General features: G+C 37.2%; 1 protein-coding gene across 1 annotated transcript in view; it reads left to right on the top strand.

The window, feature by feature from the left end:
- The window catches only part of LOC150076861 (nuclear exosome regulator NRDE2), a 117,485-nt gene that overhangs the window by 12,311 nt on the left and 79,802 nt on the right, over positions 1-25,372 (top strand). The window contains exon 4 of the mRNA XM_090385704.1: positions 16,738-17,732. Within this exon, the coding sequence (XP_090241830.1) occupies positions 16,738-17,732 (995 nt within the window). The remainder of the gene's footprint in view (positions 1-16,737; positions 17,733-25,372) is intronic.

Genomic DNA, 25,372 nt, shown 5'->3' with positions numbered 1-25,372 from the left:
GATTGCTAATAGTCCTACCATCGTGAAGGTGCAAGCAGAGGATTTAGCTGTCACAGATCGTCCGGACTTTGCTGAAATTGGGTTCACTTGACTTGAGTGTCACCCAAATATCAGTTCCATCAGCGTTTTAGACTCCCAGGTAGCAAGTACAGCTTGTCTGGCATATCTGAGAGAATGTCTGTGACAACCTCAAGGACCAAACAGGTACATACAGTATTTGATTAGCGTAGTGGCAAAAAACACCCTTTTGGATTCTATTCTGGTACTATTGTACTGAGATAATCGAAGACGATCTCAGTCCATATTTTCTAGGCTTTGAACTTTTTTAGCAAAATAGTTAAAAGTATTTCATTAATTTCCAACTCAAGTTCATCTTTTAAAATCTCATTGGAGTCAGGCAATTTCTTATTTTGGAAAGAATTTGCGGAACACTGATGTTCTGTTCCATGTTGGTTTTTCATGGTTGAATTATGTTCATCATTTTCTGAAGGAGAAAGACGTTTTATTGAGCAAAGTATAATTTTCACTATAATATCTTTACTGAGTCTGGGAGAGAGCAAAGAGTGGGAATAAAGATGTGTGAAAAGAGTGTAGTTAAGGAATTCTTCACATATATAAATGCAAAGAACAGAAGGACAAATCAGATTGGACCCTTATGTAATGGACGTGGGATAGTACTAGATACCATAGCTGAAGTTGCAGATGAACTCAACAGTTACTTTGCATCAATATTTACATTAAAAAAAAACCCCTTTGTGTCAATGAGATATTATGGAAGTGAAGTTGAAAAAAATGTAATTAATAATGTTGAAATTTCAAATGATTATTTAATGAGAAAACTCACGGCTTCAGGCAAGTAAGGCTCCTGTGGTTGATGGCATATACTCTATAATCTTAAAAAGAAGATGGCAAGTGAGTGCATTAAACCATTAAAGCTAGTTATGAGAGCATCACTAGACTCGGGAGAGATTAGTGTAAATTGGAACATAAAGGTTGGAACATTGGATTGGTGTAAATTGGAACATAAAGGCAGTTTTAAGAGTGTATCGAGAAATTACCGATCGGCTAGTCTAATTTCAGTAGTAGGGAAAATCATGGAGGCAATGATCAAAGGTGGGATTCAGGATCATTTAGATGGAAATGGAATTCTTTATATACAGATACACAGCATGGTTTTGTAAAGGGAAAATCATGTGTAACAAATCTGGTTTGCCATTTTGACAGGTCACTCGTGAGCTCGATTTAGGGAATAATTTCGACATTGTTTATTTGGATTTCAGCAAAGCATTTGACTCAGTTCCACATGAGTGGTTACTGTATAAGTTGGAGCAGGCTGGAATCATAGGGAAAATCCTTAGATGGATAGCATGGCTTGAGGGCACCAGGCAGAGGGTTGTGATAAATGGTTATTCCTCAGATTGGGTTAATGTAAGAAGTGGGGTTCCCCAAGTATCAGTCTTGGACCACTGTTGTTTTTCATTTTCATAAATGACATCAATGAAGGGATAAAGGGTGTGATATCTAAATTTGCAGATGATGTAAAGATTGGTAGAATAGTTAATGATCACTGCCAAGCAGAGCTTCTTCAGAGTGACCTAAATAGACTTCTGGGATGGTCGGAAAAGTGGCAGCTAAGCTTTAATCCAGCAAAGTGCAAGGTCTTACCCCTGGGGAACAGTAACCCCAAAATAACTTGGGAGTTGCAATTGGTCAGACTCCCAAGTTATTTTGGGGTTACTGTTCCAACCTCACTGAGCATTGCAGACAGGTTGCAAGGAAGGCCCATGGTGTCCTATTGATGATTTATTGAACATTTGCTAGATTTGCTAGTAGAGATAAGGATGTTATAAGCCCATTATATAAGGCTATCGTTAGATCACACTTGGAATACTGTGTTCAGGTATGAAAACTGCATCTAAAGAAAGACATTGAGCTTCTTGAAAGGGTCCAAATGCAGGTAACCCACCTGGTGAGATTGGCAAAAGGGCTTCCATATGAGAAAAGATTTTGAATATGTGGGTTGCACCGCTTGGAAACTAGGCACCTTAGAGGAGACTTGATCGAGGCCTTTAAGGCTCTGAGAGGCATAAGTAAAATGTATGAGGATGAAATTTTCATGGTTATAAATGGTTCTAGAACTAGGGGCCATAAATTCAAGTTAAGGGGGGGGAGATGTTTAGACTGGATTGCAGGAAGTTTTATTTTAACCAGCGAGTTATAAATTACTGGAATAAGTTACCTATGTGGGTGGTAGAGGCTGACAGTTTGGGAAAATTCAAAGGTCAGCTGGATAGTTACCTGTGGGAGGAGGGAAACACATAGGTTGTCTTTTTCCTTTTTGTTTATTAATTATTTACTTTATTTAATTTTTTATTAATATTATTTTATTCTTTCCTTTTTTTTTTTTTTTTTTTGGCTGGTGCAGCATATCTTTAGGCTTCCTTGCACCATGGTCATTACTAATACTAATAGTAAAACTTGCCCCTTCTTACAGGAATAGCTTTCACTTTCAGTTTCAAAACTCCATAAACATTCCACACCATTTAACTAATCAACACTGAACAGAGAAGCAGAGATTATGTAAACGGTTGTATATACATGTTAATGAGACAAGAGAGCAAAGGCTGATCAATATCTGAGAAATCTATGCATTTTCAGTACTAATAAAGTAAGATTATAATGATAAATGTATCATAAATAAAGCAAAAACAAAGCTTTAAAAATAAAACATTAGAAGGTAAAAAAAAAAAAAAAAAATAGTTCAATGGATGGGAAATTAAAATATTGCTTAGACTTAGATATTGTAATTAGAAAAGGTAAAAATTTAGGAAATCCTCTCCAAAGAGTTTAGTTTGGAGACTTCAACAATTTATGACATCAAGAAAAATTCCTATTCTATAACAGAATTTGTGTCAATTGAGGCATTGACAAGAGAAAGGTAGTAAATGCCAATGCCAGTAGCACAGAGAAAGTAGTTAGTACATAAGTAATACAGAACCGGTTGAAAATGTTGCTGCTAGATACCTCTGTGTCAAGTGCACGGCAGTTGCCGCAGAGAAGGTAGTAATTCCCTCATGCCGTCCATAAGGTTTCCCGATGAATTTCCTGACTAACGAATGATAGTATTTGTTTGTATTATAATTCGGTGTTTCTACAAGTCAGCATGCCTCCAAAACCTTGTCCTTTTAAAATGGTAAGTTTAAATATTGATTCTTAATTTATTGTTGTTGTTGTGGGTATAATCAAACTTATGAAACCTTTATAAACATAACCAAACATTTTCTTTTCCTAGCTACATGTAAGTGTCATTACAAGTGTTGTGAGGTGGGTAAAGTGCCTGCCTGGCAACCCAAAGGTCATGGGTTTGAATCCCGCCTCAGGCTTGGATCACAGTAAAAAAATTCAAAAACTTTGGAAGGTGAATTATGGCCACAGAAGTCGATGCGCCAAGAACTAACAAAAAAAAAAAACAAGTGTCGTGATTTCACTCAACAGAAAATAAGCACACTTCATGCCGATTTTTGGAAACAGATATCTGACATGCAAGGTACGTTTATGATGGGTCTGATTAACTGTCAACATTCAGAGAAGGAGACATGGAAAATACGATGATCCCACTTCAAGTAAGAGGCAAGTTTCTGTTACTTATAGTTTACCCTCTGACAGTGGTCATATGCAAGTATGCAGCAGATTGTTCAAAGACATGTTAAGGTTACCAGACAAACGTGTTTATACTTTGATAGAAAAGAAGAAGGGGGACAATATTTTCAAAAACCACTGGGGGGGAAAACCCTAACTCACGCCCACAAAGTAAAATACACTGAGGAGGATAAACAGCATATCAAGGTTCATATCATGTCAATTCCTACTGAAGAAAGCCATTATTCTCGGCATAAATCATCAAAACATTACCTGAGCTTTGATCTCAACATACACAGGATGCATCAGGCGTTCAAATTATTGTACCCTGATTGTAAAATTGATCACAGATTTTACCAGAGAGTTTTTAAAAGAGAGTTCCCTAAGTTGTCATTTTATCGCCCTCGCTCTGAACTAAAGAATAAAATAAATTTCACAGTTGGGCCCAAGAAGTTGATAGCCTAAATAAATTTAAGGCTCAGCTGGACAGGTATTTCAAACGAACGGAGGGGTGAAATGGAAGTGGTTTTTTTTTTTTTTTTTGGCTGATGCTGCATAAGCTTGCTTTCTTGCATCGTATGCCTCTACTAATGCTAATGCTAACTACGATAACATTTATTTATGTTACTTTTTTTTTTTTTTTTTTTTTTTTTTTTGGCTGATGCTGCATAAGCTTGCTTTCTTGCATCAAATGCCTCTACTAATGCTAATGCTAATGCTAATGTCACGAATGCCCTCAAGTACATTGAGCATGGACATGCAACAGGTAATTTTTACTCTTACTTTAACTCATTCAAGTATGTTTTATAGCAGGCAGCTATCAAATTACAACTTGTGCCTGCACCTTAGTGACACAGGGCAAAGTTTTATGTGCTTGTGGCATGAGTGCATTACTAGTCATGGTGGGAACGAGGTCGCATCTTGTGTCCTTAAAGTGCTTCTGTCCTACCTCACTGCCAAAAAAACTTACAAATATGGTGTGATAACTACACTGGCCAAAATAAGAATCGAATGGTTTTAATGGTTCTGATTTATATTATTGCAAAGAACTATTTTGATTCTGTGGACTTGAAATTCTTGGTTTTGGGACACTCATACATGCTGTGCAATGGGAATTTGGTATCATAGAGAAGAGAAACAAACAATGTCAAACCATGATTCCTGAAGAAGTAGCTGAAATGGTTTAAAGTGCTAAAGTTTTCAAGCCAAATAATGTAATAATGATGAAGGATGAGGAATTTTTAAACACGGCTCCTCTTAAAATCAGCACCCTCAGCTGGATTAGACTCTCAAGAGCCGATTTCCCTGTAATTAAAACAAGACAGTCATTTAATGACATGGAAATGTGGAAGGAGGATGAAATCTTCAAAAAAGGACAGTCGTTCAACGTCATCACCAACTTACAGAGATTACAACCCCTTGGAAGAAGACCAGTCATCAATGAGGCCAAAAAAAGGGACTTATCTATGTTGGAATTCCTGGAAGAAAAGTATCATGCATTTTATTAGCATTGGCATATGATACAAGAAAGCAAGCTTATGCAGCATCAGCAAAAAAAAAAAAAAAAATTGCTTCTGTTTCACCCCTATGTTCGATCCAAATATATATCCAGCTCAGCCTTAAATTTATTTCGGCTATCAACTTCCACAAACGATGGAAGTCTGTTCAACCAACCGAATACCCGCTGGCTAAAGGCAAACTTCCGCACATCTATCCTACATCTGTCTTTCCTCAATTTAAATTTATGCCCTCTCAGGTGATTATTCTGAGCAAGAGGAAGAATCCCATCAGCATTGAGCATGTTCAAACCAATCAGATCACCTTGCAGGTGCCTAGTCTCCAGACACTGTAATTTGCAAAACTTAAGCCTTTCTTCGTAAGAGCAACCCTTTGTTCCATTCACTAATCTTGTTGCCCTTCTCTCTACCCATTCCAACAGCTCTACATCCTTCTTAAAATGAAGCATCCACACCTGTATACAGTACTCAAGGTGTGGCCTGACCATTGCCTAATACAAGGGGATAATTACCTCCTTATCCCTGCTAGAAATATTCCTATATATCATTGATAAGACACCATGAGCTACTCTTGCAGACTGACTGCATTGCTCAGAAAACTTCATATCTGCCTGCACAATTACCCCTAGGTCTTTTTCGATCTCTACCACTGTCAGTGTAGTACCACAGAGTTGACACGTTACTCTGGGGTTGCTGCTTCCCATACGTAATACTTTTCATTTGTCAATGTTAAACTTCAGTTGCCATCTTTCAGCCCATCTGCTCAACTTTACTAGATCATGTTGCAGCAGCATACTGTCATTAGTGTCCTTAACAACCCTGCCAACCTTTGTATTGTCTGCAAACTTGGACATTAAGCTTGATATGCCATCATCAATATCATTTATAAATAGAGAAAACAACAATGGACCCAACACTGAACTCTGAGGGACTCCACTAATAACATTAGTCCATGATGAGTAGTGTCCATTGATTGCCACTCTCTGTCTTCTCCCACCCAACCATCCCTTTATCCATAGCAGCAATTGGCCTCCAGTGCCACACTGCTCCAATTTGTTCAGCAGTCTTCCATGTGCAACAGTATCAAAAGCCTTTCTAAGATCCAAATATATGATATCAAAGTTGTTCCCTGCAACCAGTTCCTTTGTGACCACATCATAGTATCCAATCAAATTGATCAGGCAAGACTTTCCCTTAACAAAACCATGCTGTGCCCAAACAATAACTGAAGTCTTGTCTGGATGATTCTGCAGTGCTTCTGTAACCAATGCCTCCATTAATTTTCCTGGAACAGAAGTTAAACTAACAGGTGTATAATTGTTTGTGTCACCCTTTGATCCTGCTTTGTGAATTGGGGTCACATTTGCACATCTTCAGTCCACGGGTACCTCCTCTGAGTTCAAAGAAGCTCTCAGAATTATGGCTAAGAATTTTCTTGCTTCCTTTGCTGCCTCCTTTAATATAACCGGATAGATCCCATCCACCCCGGGTGCCTTTTTTATATTTATCTTCAACAATTTCTGCTCCACTTTCCTCTCAGTTATTACAAAATCATCTAGCTCACTGCCAGAGTTTAATTGATCTCTGGCATTCCCCTCCATAAATAACTCCCCATGTGTGAATATAGATGCAAAATACTAATTTAGTTTGTTAGCCACATGAGCAGGATCATCAACAGTTGAACCATCAGTATCCAGTGGACCAATCTGATTCATTCCTTTCGTTCTAGAGTTTACATAGGTAAATAACTCTTTGCATGCTTTGCCAAAGATTTCTCATAATCTGCCTTTGGCTGCCTAATCTCCTTTGTGACTTGGTTACAGACCAGCTTATATCTATCATAGGCTTCCATGTCACCGATTAATTTATATGTATCCCATGCATTTTTCTTCTCTGCCATATATCTCATTAGTTCATCTGACATCCATTTAGGCCTTGAACAATATTTCTTAGTTGGTAGTAGCTTCCAAGATAAATTCTTTGATTGCTTCCATTTTGAATTTGCTGTTGGTAACATCATCAGTTGGTACCACCGTATAGAATTTAAATACTGTCTCAGACCACTGTAGTCGCCTTTACGAAAGCAAAAACCCTTCCCTTTACCCCTGATGGTAGTTACCTCTTTGAGTAAATCCCACTTCAGCACACTGTGATCACTGCCACCTAGTGGTTCCTTTATCTGCAGATTATTAATGCATGAAGAATCACTACTGATAATCAGATCAAGAGTATTACTCCCTCTAGTTGCTTCCCGAACATGCTGATGTAGAAAACAATCATCCAGTAAATCCACAAAAGCCTTGCTAGTGTGTGAGTGACCAACCCAAAAATTCCAGTCAATATCTGGGAAATTAAAATCCCCCATTATAAGACACTGTGATTTACTGGCCCACTCTATTTCTCTGCACAATTGCTCATTATACTCAGCATATTCATTTGGCCTATAACACACACACACCTACTCTCATTTTTTCTTTCCCAGTGCTTATGTCACACCAAACAGACTCAACATTGCATTGTCCACCAACATCAGTTGGATGCACTTCCTTAGATTTTATGTGTTTCTTAACTAACAGCATAACCCCTTCTCCCTTTCTGTACACACTGTACTCCCCAAATTCCAGTTCTGCATTCCTTATATCTGTGTCACACAATGTCTCTGATATCCCAACAATATCTGCCTTTGATGTTTTGAGCAATACTTCAAATTCATCAAATTTATTTACCAAACTCCTAGCCTTGGTGTATATGCAAGTATACATGCACCTGTACCTATTCTTAGCTACCCTAACGGCCCCAGGTGCCAAGCGATTTTGTGATCAAGTGTCTTTGCCAGTGAATTGCGCTCTCTTGAATAAGTAAAATCGTCTTCTTTATTTACAGCGTTACACTAACAATCAATTAAATAAGCTTCAGTAAAGAAATCACTTTACTTGAACAGGAGGAAAATTAACCCTCTTTCTTTTTTTCCCCTTTTTTTCTTTGCATATTACTACTAACCCACTACCGCTTGGTCACAAAGGTGGCACTGCTCCTGCCTCCACGTGGCGGGGCTGGTAACCTGGAGGGGAAAAGGTCTCCCTTCCAGGGCCAAATGGAGCAAGAAGTCCATAAAACCCAGAAAAACACTGGGTACACAGAAGAAACTCTTACAAGGCAAGAACAAGAGGAGTCTGGTTCTGTCGCAGCAAAACGTCAAAAGACTGACGTAGGCAGAATCCGAACCCCAACCTTTTTAATTATACATTCAACTCAAGAACAACCAGTTGGAAAACTCTCCCCTTTCCTAGTGCAAAAAAGCCTAGAAAGCATAATAGGTACTCCCAAGACAGTTCGTCGGTTAAGATCTGGAGACCTACTGGTTGAAGTTGTCACTGCCAGACAACTTGAACAACTACAAAAATTACAATCCTTTGGTGGAATTTCGGTTAGCGTTTCACCGCACGTTTCCTTGAACACGTCAAGAGGTGTCATCACTGAGTGGGACCTCCTCAATTTGTCAGATGAAGAACTCAAACAAGAATTACGAGAAGAAGGAGTCATCAATGTAAGGCGAATTCTCACGAAGAAGGATAATGTACTAGTTCCTACCCGGAATATAATCCTTACTTTTGATAATCCTAAACCACCAACATTGATCAAAGCCGGTTACCTTAACTGCCGAGTTAAACCATATATACCAAATCCATTACGCTGCTATAAGTGCCAGAAATTTGGGCACTCACAGACGGTCTGCAGAGGAGCAGCTGCCTGTGCCACATGTGGATCCACTGAACATTCTACAAATGACTGCACTAACACAACTCCAAACTGCATTAACTGTAAAGAAGCCCATCCGGCGTATTCGAAGGAGTGTCCCCTTTGGAAACGCGAAAAACAGATACAGCGATACAAAACTGAACATAATGTAACCTACCAAGAAGCTAAAAAATCCTTACCAGTTCCAAATACTAACAAGCCAAGTTATGCCCAAATAACCAAAAATCACGTATCAATTGCTACCCAAACAGAGGTAACCATACCACCAACAAAGTCACTAGCTGAATGGGCAAAGTCAATATTGTCCTCAGTGCCAACACCCCAAACAAAAAGCAAACAAAGCAAAGCAATAAATACGCCAATCACAATACAACCAGATGCTACTCAACAGCAAAATACTACAGTGTCTACCACTCCCGACTCAAACCAAACAGACTACATGGATTCAGAAGATAATTCAAACCAAGATGGACAGATATTAGAACTGTTTACTGAAGAGGAGATGGATACAGCGAAACCTTATTTCCCAAAGAAGGGAAAAGGTAAACTTGAGCGATCTAAACCTTCTGCACCTCGAAAACAAATCGAGGGCTCCACTAAACCAAAATAATGCTTACTTTCTTACAATGGAACTGCAGAGGCTATCGCAGTAATTTGGCTGACATCCGAGATCTCCTTTCGCAGTATGATCCTATTGCCTTCTGTCTACAAGAAACCAATCTAACACCAAATATAATTGTTTCCCTTCAGAAATACACAATACATCGGCAAGATCGTGTTGCCCACAATCTGAACAACGTTGCACATGGAGGAGTAGCGCTGATCATCAACTCCCAGATACCCTCAAAAGCAATCCCACTAAAGACAAATCTTGAAGCAGTTGCTGCACGAATCAATGTCAACTTTGATTTAACCATAGTCTCATTATACTTACCACCTAACCAAAACATAAGCTACGCTGAATTAGAAGAACTAGTGATCCAGCTTCCCAAACCCTACTGTATCCTAGGAGACCTGAACAGTCACCGTCCGCTATGGGGAAACCACAACCTGGACAAGCGTGGAAAAACTATCGAAAAATTACTTGATCAACACAATCTGATAACTCTCAATAATGGAGCTCACACTTATACGCATCTTCCTACAGGATCTACCTCAGCTATTGATGTCTCTTTATGCTCAGCAACCATATACCCTCTGTTCGGATGGACTATTCAGCAACCCACTGGGCAGTGATCATTACCCTGTGATATGCCGCATTGATACAAGCGTTCCCCACATTTTTTACCGAACTCCAAAATGGATATTCTCCAAAGCTGAATGGGATATGTACAAGCAGCTAGCTACACTAGAAGAAAAACAAGTTCAACAAACACCCATAAACTTGGCAGTAGAACATATATCTAACAAAATACTGCAAGCAGCGGACAAAGCAATTCCGAAACGATCCACTAAAATATCGGCCCGCTCTAAAGTGTGGTGGAATAATGAATGTAGTGCCGCAAAAAAAGAGAAGAACAGAGCATGGAACATCTTCAGAAAGTTCCCAACAACAGAAAACCTCATCTGCTTTAAAAGGGCAAGGGCAAAAGCAAAACGAGTTAGACAGACCAGCAAAAGGGAAGCATGGAGGCGTTTCGCTTCCACAATTACAAAAACGACAAAAACCCAAACAGTTTGGGCTAAAATACAGCGTATGTATGCAAAACACCCAAGTGTCAACTGTCCCATGCTCAATGTAAATGGCTCTGATATTTCAAAACCAGAGGAAATTGCAAACGCTCTAGGTAGATCTTTCAAGGAAATATCAGCTGTGACATCATACTCGCCACAATTCCAGACACTCAAAGCACAAGCTGAAAAACACTCAATTAATTTTGAATCAACATCCAGTGCTGCATACAATCTCCCTTTCACAATGTCAGAATTACATCATGCTCTAGCCTCCACTAAACTCAGTGCAGCAGGTCCAGATGGAATACATTACATAATGATAGCAAAACTCACTGAATCTGCACTCAAGACACTATTATTGCTCTTCAACAGAATATTCAAAGAAAACATTTTCCCTGACAAATGGCGGCATGCTTATGTTTTGGCTTTTCCAAAACTTGGAAAAGATTCCTCAAATCCGCAGCATTATCGACCTATTGCACTCACCAGCTGTCTATGCAAGGTAATGGAAAAAATGATCAACGCTCGGCTATCCTGGTTTCTAGGTCGAAATAACCTTATGAATCCAGTGCAGTGTGGCTTTTGTGAAGGTAGATCCACTCTTGACCTTTTGATTAAGACAGAAATAAATATCCGTGATGCCTTCGTACGCAAAGAACATCTTGCGATGGTCCTATTTGACATTGAAAAAGCGTTTGATACTGCTTGGAGATACGGTATAATGCGAAATCTATACGATCTGGGATTACGCGGACACCTACCACAGTTTATAAGAAACTTCCTACAACACCGCTCATTTCAAGTTCGATTTCACAACCACTTATCTTCAAAGTTCATACGGGAAGAAGGAGTGCCACAAGGATCAGTGCTAAGTGCTACCCTCTTTAATATAAAAATGAATTCAATAACACAGGACCTGCCACAAACAATATCCACTACCCTGTATGCCGATGACTTTAGTATCGCCTGCCATTCTCCTAATATGCGAATGGTAGAGAGACAGCTGCAATGTGCAATCAACAAAATTACAAAATGGGCCCAAAACAATGGTTTTCGCCTGTCAAACCAAAAGACTGTCGGTATACACTTTTGCAGGAAGCGTAACCTACACCCACACCCAGAACTTCGACTAGAAAATCAAATCATACCAGTTGTCCCTAGTGTCCGCTTTCTTGGTGTGATACTTGACCAAAAGCTCACCTTCCTGGAACATATAAAAACACTCAAGATCACCTGTCTTAAAAAGCTAAATGTCTTAAGAGTTCTATCAGGCACAACATGGGGAGCTGACCGATACACACTATTACAGTTGTACCATGCGCTAATACGTTCACGTCTAGACTATGGTTCTGCAGTTTATAGCTCTGCTAGACAAAGTGCTTTACGCTGGCTTGATCCTGTGCACCACAGTGCTCTACGTCTTGCACTGGGGGCGTACCGAACATCACCTGTCCATAGCCTATATGCTGAAGCACATGAAACCTCCCTGCAGCTACGCAGACAAATGCTTCTATTACAATATGCAGTAAAACTCAAAGGGCATCCAAACCACCCCACTTGGAACGGACTTTTCTCCCCTAAATGGATAAACCTATACCGAGCCTATCCATCAATAAATCCACCAACTGGGATACGTCTTTGCTCATTGCAGGCCGATTGGCAAATCGACTTTAGTAAGATACAGCCCACTGCCTCTCATACAGTCCCACCTTGGACATACTATATACCACCGTGTGACTTTTCATTGACAGCCTGGGGAAAACACACCCCTTATCCCAACAGAACGTACTGCAAATGTACGCCGCACTGAGAACCCAGCACGGCCAGTACACACCAATTTACACAGACGGGTCTAAAACTAACAATCATGTTGGGGCAGCAGCAGTATTTCCCAACACAACTATATCCAAGAAACTCCCTGCAGAATGTAGCAGCTATACTGCAGAACTTTGTGCTATCCACATAGCCTTAAACTATGCACTCTCAAAAACCATATTGCACAGTATTGTATATACAGACTCCATTAGTGCTATCCAAGCCATACAACGCAATACAAAAAATGATAACCCCTTACTTATACAGATCTGGAATACTCTGACTAAGTTAAACCAGAAGAAACAACAAGTTCTGTTATGTTGGATCCCTGGTCATGCTGGAATTTCTGGAAATGAACAGGCCGACCTAGCTGCCAAAACTGCTACCGACCCTATAGCCCAAGCCTTTACTACACCTGCATCTGACTACAAGTACATTATAAAGAAACAATGTATGGAACAATGGCAACGCATCTGGCAGAGTCAGGCCAATAACAAATTACTCGACATTAAAAAAGATCTCAAACCATGGAAGTCTAGTATTCGTGAGAACCGTCATGAAGAAGTTGTATTAGCCCGATTACGAATAGGTCACACACACACCTGACACATCTCTATCTACTTACAGCTGCTGATCCACCACGTTGCACAAACTGCAAAGCCCAACTTACAGTCCAACACATACTCATTGACTGCCCGATTTATAAAAATGAGCGTCAAACTCTATTTGCCTATTTTTCAGCAACGAATCCTCCGAGCATTGCCCATCTTTTAGCAGATACGCCACATGTAGACAAAATCTTCACTTTCCTTAAAGAGATAGAACTGTATAGCACACTGTAAATGTTAACTGCAAAAAAAAAAAAAAAAAAAAACTTTACCAGAGTTAGGCGCATTATGGCCATGTTGCTCTTGCGCCGTAAAGCCCACACTCAAACAAACAAACAAACAGCTACCCTAACACAACCCATGTGTTTACTTGTGCCGCCATGACAACCAACAGTCTGTGAAATCCCCTGCATCTTGTTTTCCAGGCTGCTGCTCATTCCAATGGAAGCAGTGCAAGAATCAATTTCACCTCTGCCAGTGGGTACTGTTAATCTATTAGTCCTTGTATACGCCTAAGCGAGCAGTTTTCCGACCCCACCTAACACTGTCTCGATAGCATCAGCAAATATTCTTGCACCCTTTCTATTTAAGTGCATCCCATCCCTGTAGAAGCAGTCTTTCCTGTTAACAAGTACAGACCAGGCTGAAAAACATTCTACCCCTTGAGCCTTGCACAATCTTTCCAGAGCAGAATTGATCGACAAGGCTCTCATCATATACTCCCTCCTATTGTGTCTGGGCAGAATTGCAGATACTTTCATATTCAACACTAATTCACGGCTTTTTTCAACAGTGACCTGTGCTTGTTAAGTAATTCCACTACTCTCCTACTCTTAATATCATTAGTGCCAACATGTACAACAATATCACCTTTTGTGCCCTTAAAAGATGATATTCGCTCTACAACGTCATCAACTTTTGCCCCTGGCAGACATACCCTGGTCCTGTTCCACCTATCCTTTTTACATACCATTTCCCTGACAATAGAGTCACCAACAATTACTAGTTCCTGTAATTGTTGGTGACCAACGCATGCTGCCTTGGGGTTGCCGCTGTGTTGCATAATGATCAAGTGCAAGCTCTGGTGTTGATGTGGGCCGCTGAGAGTTTGATGGCCCCTCAATTTAGATCCTTCGTGGGCATCCATCCTGTCCTTCAAGCTCTCATATAGGCCTACAACAATGCCGAGTTGTCACCTGATTTCCTCACACTCCTTACATTGCGCACACACAAAGACATTCACCTTGGCAATATAATGTCCCGTACCTGATTGCTCCACAAACATCAAGCAAATAGTGCATTTTAAAAGGTTGTGATTCAGAGGGCAACTGCCCCCCTCAGTTCTCCCCTGAGCCACAGCACTCCCATTAGCTTGAGCCTTTTGTTTTGCTGCTCTGGTCTGAGTCATGATTTCGATTCAATTTCAGTATAAAATTGTAACCTAAAACTTGTATTCTGTTATATAACTTCCGTATCAAGGTATGTATTAATTAATTATGTTACATTTGTAAAATCTAAGTTGTTATACGTATTTAGTTAAAAAGTACAATTCAATTGACAATGAAGTTTAACAAGATTAATAAATTTTACTGATTAATTGATAATATTATATACTATACTGAGCTAACGGGATATATCGTTGTATCGTATAACAATGGCGGCAAGTTACGAACGGTAAATCTACGGACAATCAAGTATTAATTTACTCCCAAAATCTTGCTGTCTCAATTCAGAATAAACTAAGGATCTTGACTAGGTCTATAAGCTACTTATAGAAAATAGGCACCTCCATAGCCAGGTGGGCAGGAGCAACAGTGCGCTTCTTGATTAGACCGGAGTTCGAGCCCGTGACCACTAAATACGGAGGATTTGGAAAGGTCAGGGAATGGCCACCGCAATCCCCAGAGCAATATGGCCTTAGTTGCTAATGCTCCTAAAAAAAAAAAAAAACCAAATAACAATATAGAAAATAATTTAATATAACAATTAGTCAATAAAGCTGCTAAATATAGCTAAAAACTATCCGTTCGCCGGAGCTGTAAAATTTGTAAAACACGTGGATTGGATATCCTTACCTACAAAATCTCTTAAGTTAAAATTTAAACTAAGTATCACAACTAGGAATATAAAGCAACTCTAGAAAATAAGTTAATATGCCAATTTAAGTTAATAAAACAGAAAAAACTTTTCTATTTTCCGGAGCCGTAAAAACTTCACCCGAACAAGGCTACTCTTGTTCCCAAACCCCTAATGTTATGTGTGCCTAACGTAAAACATAAGTGAATTATAGTTTCACATAGGACTGATTTCCATATTGGATATCCTAGAATGAAGAAATTTACAAACAAAATTGTACCTAATTTTTCAAATTTAATTTTTAACACATAAACAGTGTATAGTTTCAATTTGCAAGTATTTGTTGTAATAAAGTTAGTGATCACAAATTGTTTTTGCTTCCCCTGAAAAGTTTCATTTTTGGCACTTACTACCCTTCCCACATCAACGCCTCAGTTATGGATAGTGAAGAAGGATCTAGCAAGAAAAAGACATTGTCGAAACCTGAAAATGCTCTAGAGAGTGCACTTTATTTATGGTTTCTTTGGAAGCAAAGTTTAGGTGAACCAATGCCTGGCCCAATATTGGGTGAAAAAGCAATTGGATTTTAATCAGAAATTAATAGGTAATGAAGATTTTAAGGCAAGCACAGGTTGGCTGAAAAACTTTAAACTGAGACAAGGGTATAGATATTCAAGGAGAGAAACTTTCTGCAGATGAATCAGCAGCGGTATCCTTTGAGAAGTAAGTTTGCTTTAGCTATAGCAAATTAAGAGAAGAAAACATTTATAATTGATGAGATGGGCTTATTATAGAAATCATTACCGAGAAAAACCCTAGCCACTAAAAGAGAAATGCCTGCACCAAGTTTTAAGATGAGAAAGGAGCGAATTACAATTGCTGTGTGTGCAAATGCCACTGGGACGCACAGATTGTCCGTGCTCGTTAACGGCAAATCGAAAAAAACCAAGAGCATTTAAAAATCTTTCTAATTTTCCTATTTTGTATAAAAATGTCTGGATAGATTCCATTTTCCGAGATTGGTTTATAATTTTTAAAATTTAATTAATCTTAATTTAATTGTAAGGTAAAATTAAATTTATTTAAATTTATTTTTATTAGATTAAATTTATATAATCTTACTGGAAAAATTTCTTGTTTGATTATAATTATATTTAATCTTGTTCGATTAAAATATAGTAATATTGCATTTTTAATTAATGTACATTTTGTACAGGATTTTCTAAGATTAAATAAATTTATGTATTAATCTGGTTTTTATATAAGCTGGGCTTCCCCAAAATTTTTTTAGCCATGAGGTTCCTGGAGGTGCAAGGTCCTGGGCAATTGCTGATTTGGTGTTCACTCTTTGCCACCAGTCTCTGTTATCTAGAAATATGTTCTGTGGTATCGGTTGAAAATATGTCAAATAAGTAAAAATGAATACTGAAATCAGTTACTTTTTGCCATAATTTTTCATTAGAGAATTTCTTAATTTTTATAGCAGAAAAGATAGAATTCTTTTTATATTTTCTGATAAAAAATATATCATACTCAGTTGATTCTGAATTTTAAATTTTATATGTATTGTGTTCATTGATATCCTTAATTTTATATTTTTTTAAATGAACATTGATTTAATTTGAATTACTTTCTGTTTATTTTTTTAGGATTCCTGATTCCTTTAACCAACTTTCAGCAAAACCATATGTAGAGAAGTCAGTTCTAGCAAATCGTGAATATTTTATTGATTGCAAACCAGATCATGATAATTTGAATTTTGAATCTTTATATCAACGCAATTTACCAAAATATTTGAATAATCATATTGTTTTGGGTTTATCAGAAGAGGAAATGAAACTTTGGGTACATATTCATACAAAGAAAAAAAAATTAACAAAAAACAAAAAGGACAGAAGGTATTATAAATACAGTGCTAAAATCAGTTCCAAGAAAAATCTTGAAATTATTTATAGGCCAACAATGCATGAAAAGCCAAATATAACAGGAATTTATTTGCCACTGGAATTGCCTGTAAACTGTTCTATTGAATCCGAAGCACATGCAAAAGTAAATGCCCTGGGAATTTTAGATGCTTCTACAGCATTATATATCCAAGGCAAAGCTTCTACATGTACCCAGATATCTGATTCAAACCTAGAAACTGCTGAATCAACTGAAGATGAATATTTACATCAAAAGATTTTGATATTTAACAAAGATTTACGTGAAAATCCAAAGAATGAGGAGCTCTGGTTAAAATTTATTGATTTTCAAGATGTTGTTTTAAAAAATGAATTTGGTAAACAGTGTGCTAAAAATGTCTCAGATTTGTTAATTATAGAAAAGAAATTAGCAATATTAGAAAAAGCTTTACAGTCTAATTCTGGTTCAGTTAAATTGACAGTCAAAAAGTTAAATCTTTGCCGAGATATTTGGGAACCAAACAAATTACACAGTGAATGGAAGCAGTTGTTATTCTTTCATCCTCTTAATGTAGATATTTGGCAGCAGTATATCCTTTTTGTACAGACTCATCTGACTCACTTTACTGTCTCCAACACAGTTAAAGTTTATACCAAGTGCCTGAAAACACTCAATAGAAGTTTACAAGGAACTTTCCAATCACATTTACCACCTCCTGATTTAGAATACAGAATGATAGGTGAGGTCCAAGAAATTTTCTCAAATAGCTTATATTCTGATGTAATTAAAGCATTGCTGTCACTTTGTGAGAGCTGCCTTAGATCAGCGTTTCTCAAATTGTGTTCTGCAAAGAAAATTATATTGAAGATGGTGTGGACTAAAATGTTTTTTTTTCATGCAAATATTTATTTTTGATACTTTTATATATGAATTATTAAAAACATGTGTATTTGCTCTATGCTTCACTCCATTATGAATCATTAACTTTTGGGTGTGCTGAAACATTCTTTCTTGTTCCTTGATACTTGTTTTGATGTTTTGTTATTATATTTCTTGTAGTGTGGCTAATTTTTTTTGTTGTTATCAGCTGCATTTTTTTCCTCAGATGTTATTCTATTGATATTTAATTTCACTCTAACCTACTGTTAACATTAGTGATAGTATGCAGATGCAATGGTACCCTAGTTTTTACAAGTGTGTAACTAGAGTAATATTCACATTTTCAAATACTAGTAATTGAAATGTTCTGTAACAGTATCCTTAAACTCATATTAAACAGAAATAAACAGCCATACGGACAGCTATATTTGGTCCTGGTTAACAATAATGGCATTACTTATTTATATCTCTAAAGTATTTCCCTTATTAATACACTAAAGGAAATGGGGATGCCAAAAGGAGTGATCTAATTTTGAACAAAGTTGGTGATAATGCCACTGGAATTATTGGAATAAATTATTAAATTTTCAAATGACAATAATAAGATTTATTTGAGATATCAAAATGAGAAATAATTACATTGTTGAAAATTAATACCAGGTGTGACTCCCCCACATGTAAACACCACTCATTAACTCTCATTCAGCAGTATTGCAAAATGACGTCCTACCCTCTTGTAGGTTGACTGTTTGTCCTTTCTCAAAGTCTATCAGTTGGACTTATGGAGCAGTTTGTCTTGTTTTCTGCATTATTCCCAGAATACAATCAATTATAATCAAAATCTTGCAAAAAATTATATTTTTTTATGTAAAAAAATTGTAATTTCAGCTCATGTATTTGTTTCAAAACAACATATTTTAATATTGAGTCAAATTTCCTGAAAATTAAACCGTTTATTTGCTTAAAATTGGATCACTCTTTAATGGTGGTCTACATTTTCTTTAATGTGTTAGATAAAATTTACCTGGTGATGGATAATTTAATGCAAACTTTAAAATTAAATAAAATAATGTACAAGTGCATGTGCATCATTTCTGTACATAGCCAACTACATAAGTTATAAATTGGCATCATTAAGTATATCTCATATTGTGAATACCTTCACAACGAGTTGCCATGATATTGCACTACCTCGAATAAGTAACGCTTCATCATAGGAAAAGACTATTGTTACTTATTCTCAGTGGATACCATCACTCATACAGCACCTTTCGGAGCTTATCGTCTCCTCATCGGTGGGTGGGCAGGTACCCCGGTGTTGCAATGATGACAACCCAGTTGCGAAGTATAAATCCACAATACGAGAGATGCCTGATGGTGTGGAGTAATTTAGATTACGGTATAGTTTAGGGCTAAAGGCTCAGGTTATGTAAATAGTTTTAACTAATGTACAAGTTAGTGCATTTGCATCATTTCTGTACATAGTCAACTAATAAGTAGTTATAAATTGGCATCATTAAGTATATCTCATATTTAAGAAAGATACTGATATTTGTATTAGCAAAGGAAGCAAAGCTTATCTCTCAGTAACAGCATGGAATATGTCATAGCATCTTTACAGTTTATGAAATCAAGGATTGTATTAAAGACTGTGACACACTGCTTTATTATTACTATTATTAATTTATTTAGTTTTATTGCTTGTACTGGACATATAAGTCTTTAGTCTTGCTTTTAATTTTATGACTTAAATCAGTATGCCTTTATATATATATATATATAAGTTTGTATTAATATATTGAATAAAGTATGCATAAATGGATATGAAAGTTACGCAAAGTGCCAGTAATTAAAAAAGGGTGAGGATGGTTGAAAAAGAAGTGTAGTAGATATGTGAAAGAATGTTAATATCCTAAAAGTTATGATGAATTAAGAGAAAATTATGGGCTGAATTACTAAGCCAGTAGAAGGTGGGAGAACTATAAAGTAAAATTAGTACAGCAAAATACCAATAAAACAAAAATAAAAGTAGAAAGTGGTACAGCTGTCATGTATCAACATTTGTTTCAGCTGACATCAGATCAAGCACATTTGCCTTACCTATATTTGACCATTATCTAAATATGTTCCCCCATATCTGATGACAGCTGTACCACTTTTTACTTTTATTTTTGGTTTATTGGTAGTTTGATGTACTAATTTTAGTTTACAGTTCTCCCACCTTCTATTGGCATAGTAATCCAGCCCATAATTTTCTTAATTCATCATAACTTTTAGGATATCAACACTGTTTCACATTTCATATATTTAGTACAATTATTTTTCAACTATCCTCACCCTTCCAGTTACTGGCACTTTGTGTAACTTTCACATCCATTTATGCATACTTTATTCAATATATTAATACAACTTATATATACTCTTGCATCCTGTAATGCTGCTTTGCACTTTTAGGTGCATCTGTTATACCTAATTTATTAATCTTTCATTTACTGAAACCATTTCATCAACTGAATACCTTTTTATCCTATGTAACTTTTTAAACATTACCTTTAATGGGTTACATTTAATATTCATTTATATATATATATGAAAGAATTCTAAATTACTTTTGTTAAAGATAATAACTAACTCAGTAATAAGGCAGTCAAAATTTAGTCACAGATAATTGTGTTCCAAACTTTCCATTGATTCCAGATTCTTTGTATTTTTGTGTAGTATACAAAAAAAATAAATAAATAAAAAAATATTAGTGGCTCTGGTTAACAGCTAAATGATGCAGGGTTAGTTTCATAGGATTCCAGGCCCAAAATAATAAATAAATAAAGGAAAAGAATTAATAAAAATTAAAACCAAAGTCAAAAGGAGTTCAGTTCATTAAATCGAAACCTAAAACAAGAGTTGAGGTTAGTCAAAGTGACCAGATGTAGATTTATGGAGTTAAGATCAAATAAGTAATATTTTAAAATATAATGGTCAAACTTGGCTAAAATGCAGCCTAGAAGGAGATTAAGATGACAGTCATGTGTGACAGTTGCAATAAACATTAATAAATGAAGAATTTATATATATATATACACTACTGTATATAAAATTGTGGGTAATTATAGCAGGTTTCAGTACAGTGAGACTAGTGAACCTTTTTTTTTTTTTATGAAAACCCAAACACGAAAGGTATCAAAACCTATAGTACTTAGTACCGTGCATGGGTTGAAGGAGAAGTATGGGGGGGGGATGCAGGAAACTTTGCTCTAGAGACTAAACATGGGTTTCACCACTTCAAGCCTCCAATAAGCAAAGTGGTGGTATTGTCTCACTGTACTGAAACCTTTTATTATTACATACCTGAACCCAGTATTGTGTACCTAAAATTCTGTATTTATTAATGTTTATTGCAACTGGCACACATGACTGTCATCATAATCTCCTTCTAGGCTACATTTTAGCCAATATGTGGCCATTGTATTAAAAAACCATTAAAAATATTTAAAAAAATTGCTTATTAAATTATTATATATGCATGAAAACAAGTAAATTATCATATTACACTGAAAAAATAAATATAAAGAATAAGAAGGAGAAAAAAAAGGGTGGGAAGGAAAATGTAGGGGCAAAAATAAATGGATTTGAACTGAGGAAGTTCAAAACCACTGTCTGCAGCATTCCCGCACGGCTATCATAACCATTGTTTTTTCTTCTCAAAATATTTACTCATGTTTATATTTCACTATTTAGCCTCATAGCATCTTTTTTTGTATAGAAATAATAATTAATTATGAATATCTCATACTCATACTAATAATCAGTGAATCGATATAGTATCCATTGCAACTACAAAACTGTAGAAAATTCTCCAGGAACTCTTTGCAGTGTTACAGCCTGTTTCCATGTTCATACAATGATGGCTCCACTTTCAATGCACTTTAACATGTAAAAGGAATTAACATTATTGTCTATGGGAGTGTCCACTGTATCTTACTACTCTGTGGGTGATGGTATCTGCTGAGAATAAGTAACAATAGTCTTCTCCTATGATGAAGCTTTACTTATTCAATGTAGTGCAATATCATGGCAACTCGTTGTGAAGGTATTCACAATATGAGATATACTTAATGATGCCAATTTATAACAACTTATATAGTTGGCTATGTTCAGAAATGATGCAAATGCACCAACTTGTATATTAGTTAAACTATTTACATAACCTAACGCTTTAGTCCTAAACTATACTGTAATTAAATTAAATGTAAAAATCGAATTGCTATGTAACATTTTTACTTTACAAGTAATTCTAATTTTACATTCAGCAGAGTGTATTAATTAATTTATTAACAGAGATTAATTGCTAGGATTCTGCGATATGTGAAATTTGATTACTAGAAAAATAAGTTATAGGAACGTGTTAATGTTAAGTAATTTTTTGAAAACAGTTAAATATCCAATTTTTGGACTGCGGTTATTAATAAAATTTCAAGTAATTTCAGTATCATTAATCGGTTTCTTGATATCTCTTTTATAGTCAGCTGTGGTTCATTTACTTATCTAATGGTGGTTGTAGGATTTAGCTATTTGGAATTTTTAAACTTTATTTTATCAGTGAGTTCAGATAACTCTGGGTGGTAGGTTTTATCATACCTGCTTTTTAGGAATCTGGTTTTAATTTGCTTTTTTAATTGTGGTTATAAAAATTAGCTTTTTGACATTTTAACCTTTAACTTAATTTTGATTTTTTTTTTCTTGTTTTTCCTCACTTGTTTTAGATGACTCTGAGCACTGTGAGCAGTCAAACATTGTCCTGTACCTTAGGTCTGACCTTGTTGTTTTGTGCTCTCTCAAATGTTTGTTCCTTTTATGAAATTTCAGATCTTCTTTCTTTCCTCTTTCACATGATAAAAAACTCCTACTCATCATGTATTATTAATCATATTTGGTATCACAGTACTATCTATTTGGTCCTTGAGATTGTCACAGACATTCTCTCAGATATGCCAGACAAGCTGTACTTGCTACCTGGGAGTCTAAAACGCTGATGGAACTGATATTCGGGTGACACTCAAGTAAGTGGACCCAATTTCGGCAAAGTCCGGACGGTCTGTGACAGCCAAATCCTCTGCTTGCACCTTCACGATGGTAGGACTGTTAGTAATCCTGGGTATAACCTCCACGCACAAGTACATGGTGGGTGACCACCCAGGTGTGACCAACGTAAGCAGGGGTCGAGGTGTGGCGCCCACACCACATGGAGGAACGCCGCCCCTCTATGTTACCAGGCAGTACTAGGTGGTAGATGACTCTCATCAACCGGTGAAATACCACTGCTTTGCTTATTGGAGGCTTGAAGTGGTGGAACCCATGTTTAGTCTCTAGAGCTAAGTTCCGGTCAACCCTTCCCTATCCCTTCCATCATGCAGTATAATTGATGACTTTTGAGGTTATGGACGTCGTGGCGAGATCCAATATTCCTTACATTTCGAGGGTACAGCTCTAAAACGGTGTTCGCAGGCCGGCCGCTGGTTAGTACACCGGACCGAACCTATTGGTAACTCTCTAGGAGGCTTCCGGATCAGCTAGTGTATAATCTTGCTACCTCTACTCTGCCAGATAGTGACTGGAGGGAGTCCGAGTAGTGTGTATGCGGGGAGCATTGTCGAGGCCACGTTATGTCAAGGATCTGGGTATATTCTTACCACATGTACGCCATATCCAAAAATTTCATTACTTCATACAGCATGTCCCACCCACTTTTTCTTACTATTGAATACACCATGAATTGTCAAACTAATAGAGCAAGCTTATCTGCGAAAAGATCTAAACCTCCCAAGGACTTCCTAATTCATTTCACAAATATATGTGGTCTCAATTCTAATCTCAACGATGTCCATTTCCACTTGCAGTCTGCCAAACCCCATGTACTTTTTCTGACAGAATCTCAGTTATCAGTTGATTCAACTACTGCTCATCTCAGATGCCCAAATTATTTGCTGTATGATTCCTTTCGCCTCAAAGGTGGTACTTGTGCATATGTCCGTTCTGATATACCCTGTCAGAGACTTGGCAATTTGGAATCTCCTCTCTTTGATCTTCTCTGGCTTAAAATCTCTCTACCTCATTGTGTTAAATTCATCTGTTGTCTCTACCGTTCTCCCAACTCCACTAATCACTTGGAGCTCTTTGACTTCCGCTCTTTGCAACTTGACTTTCTCCAGTCCAACTTTCCTAACAGTGAGGTAATTTTCCTTGGTGATTTTAATGTTCACAACTCCAGCTGGCTTCCATTTTCTAGTCACACCGACCCAGCAGGTCGAGATGCTGAGGCTTTTGCAATTACTAATGACCTAGCACAGATTGTACATTTACCTACAAGAATACCGGACAATCCTAATCATACAGCCAATACGCTTGATCTTTTTCTCACAAACAACCCTTCTAAGTACACGGTCGAAGTGAGAGGTCCTTTAGGCACTTCAGATCACAACTTGGTGATCGTCTCTTCTCCAATGGAACCTTTATCCCATGGCTATTCGCAACCTCGTGTTGTTTGGCATTACAAGAACGCAAAATGGGATGACCTGCGAGACTTCTTTTCTTCTTTTCCTTGGTCGGATTACTGTTTCAAAACTTCTGATGTCAACGTTTGCTCAGATCGTGTCAGTGAAATTATTCTTGCAGGAATGGAATCCTTTATCCCACACTCCACTTTAAAATCTCATCCTTTATCTAAACCTTGGTTTTCCAATAAATGTGCTAAGGCTGTCCAAGAGAAGAATGTTGCATATCGTAATTGGCTTGTTTCTAATTCTTCAGTTTCATTCTCTGCCTACACCAAAGCTCGCAACAATTGTAAAGCAGTTATTAATCAGTCCAAACTAGAATTTGAACAGGCTAAGAGTAGAAAACTTGCTTCTTGCCCTAATGGTAGCCGAGCATTCTGGTCTCTTGCCAAAGCTATTGGCCGCAACTTTTGCCGATCTCTGCTCCCACCTCTGTCCAAACAAGATGGTTCTGTTGTCACTTCAGCCAAGGATAAAGCTGACCTGCTAGCATCCCATTTTTCTTCCAGCTCATGTATTAATGATCTTGGTAAAACACCTCCCACCATTCCCAACACGCTCCATTCAATGCCTCCTGTGGTCTTCTGTCAAAAGGATATCAGAAGGATTTTGATGAATGTTGATGCTAAGAAAGCTCCAGGTCCTGATGGTATTTCTCCACTTGTTCTCAAAACCTGTGCTCCTGAACTTACTCCTATTCTTATTCTTTGCCGCCTTTTTTCACTTTCTTATTCCAAAGGTGTTTTTCCTTCTGCTTGGAAATTTGCTCATATCCAGCCAGTTCCTAAAAAGGGTGACAAATCCCTCCCATCCAATTATTGTCCCATTGCAATTACTTCTACTCTTTCTAAAGTAATGGAGAAATCAATTAACTGCCAACTCTTAAACTACCTAGAAACCTTTCATCTGATCAACGATCTCCAGTATGGATTCCGTGAGTGTCGATCCA

This window comes from Mastigoproctus giganteus, chromosome 12, assembly GCF_048544385.1.
Source record: "Mastigoproctus giganteus isolate SK-2022 chromosome 12, ASM4854438v1, whole genome shotgun sequence".
NCBI classification, from domain to species: Eukaryota; Metazoa; Arthropoda; class Arachnida; order Uropygi; family Thelyphonidae; genus Mastigoproctus; species Mastigoproctus giganteus.
The sequence above is the reverse complement of the archived record's forward strand: the minus strand, read 5'-3'. Positions and strand labels throughout refer to the sequence as shown.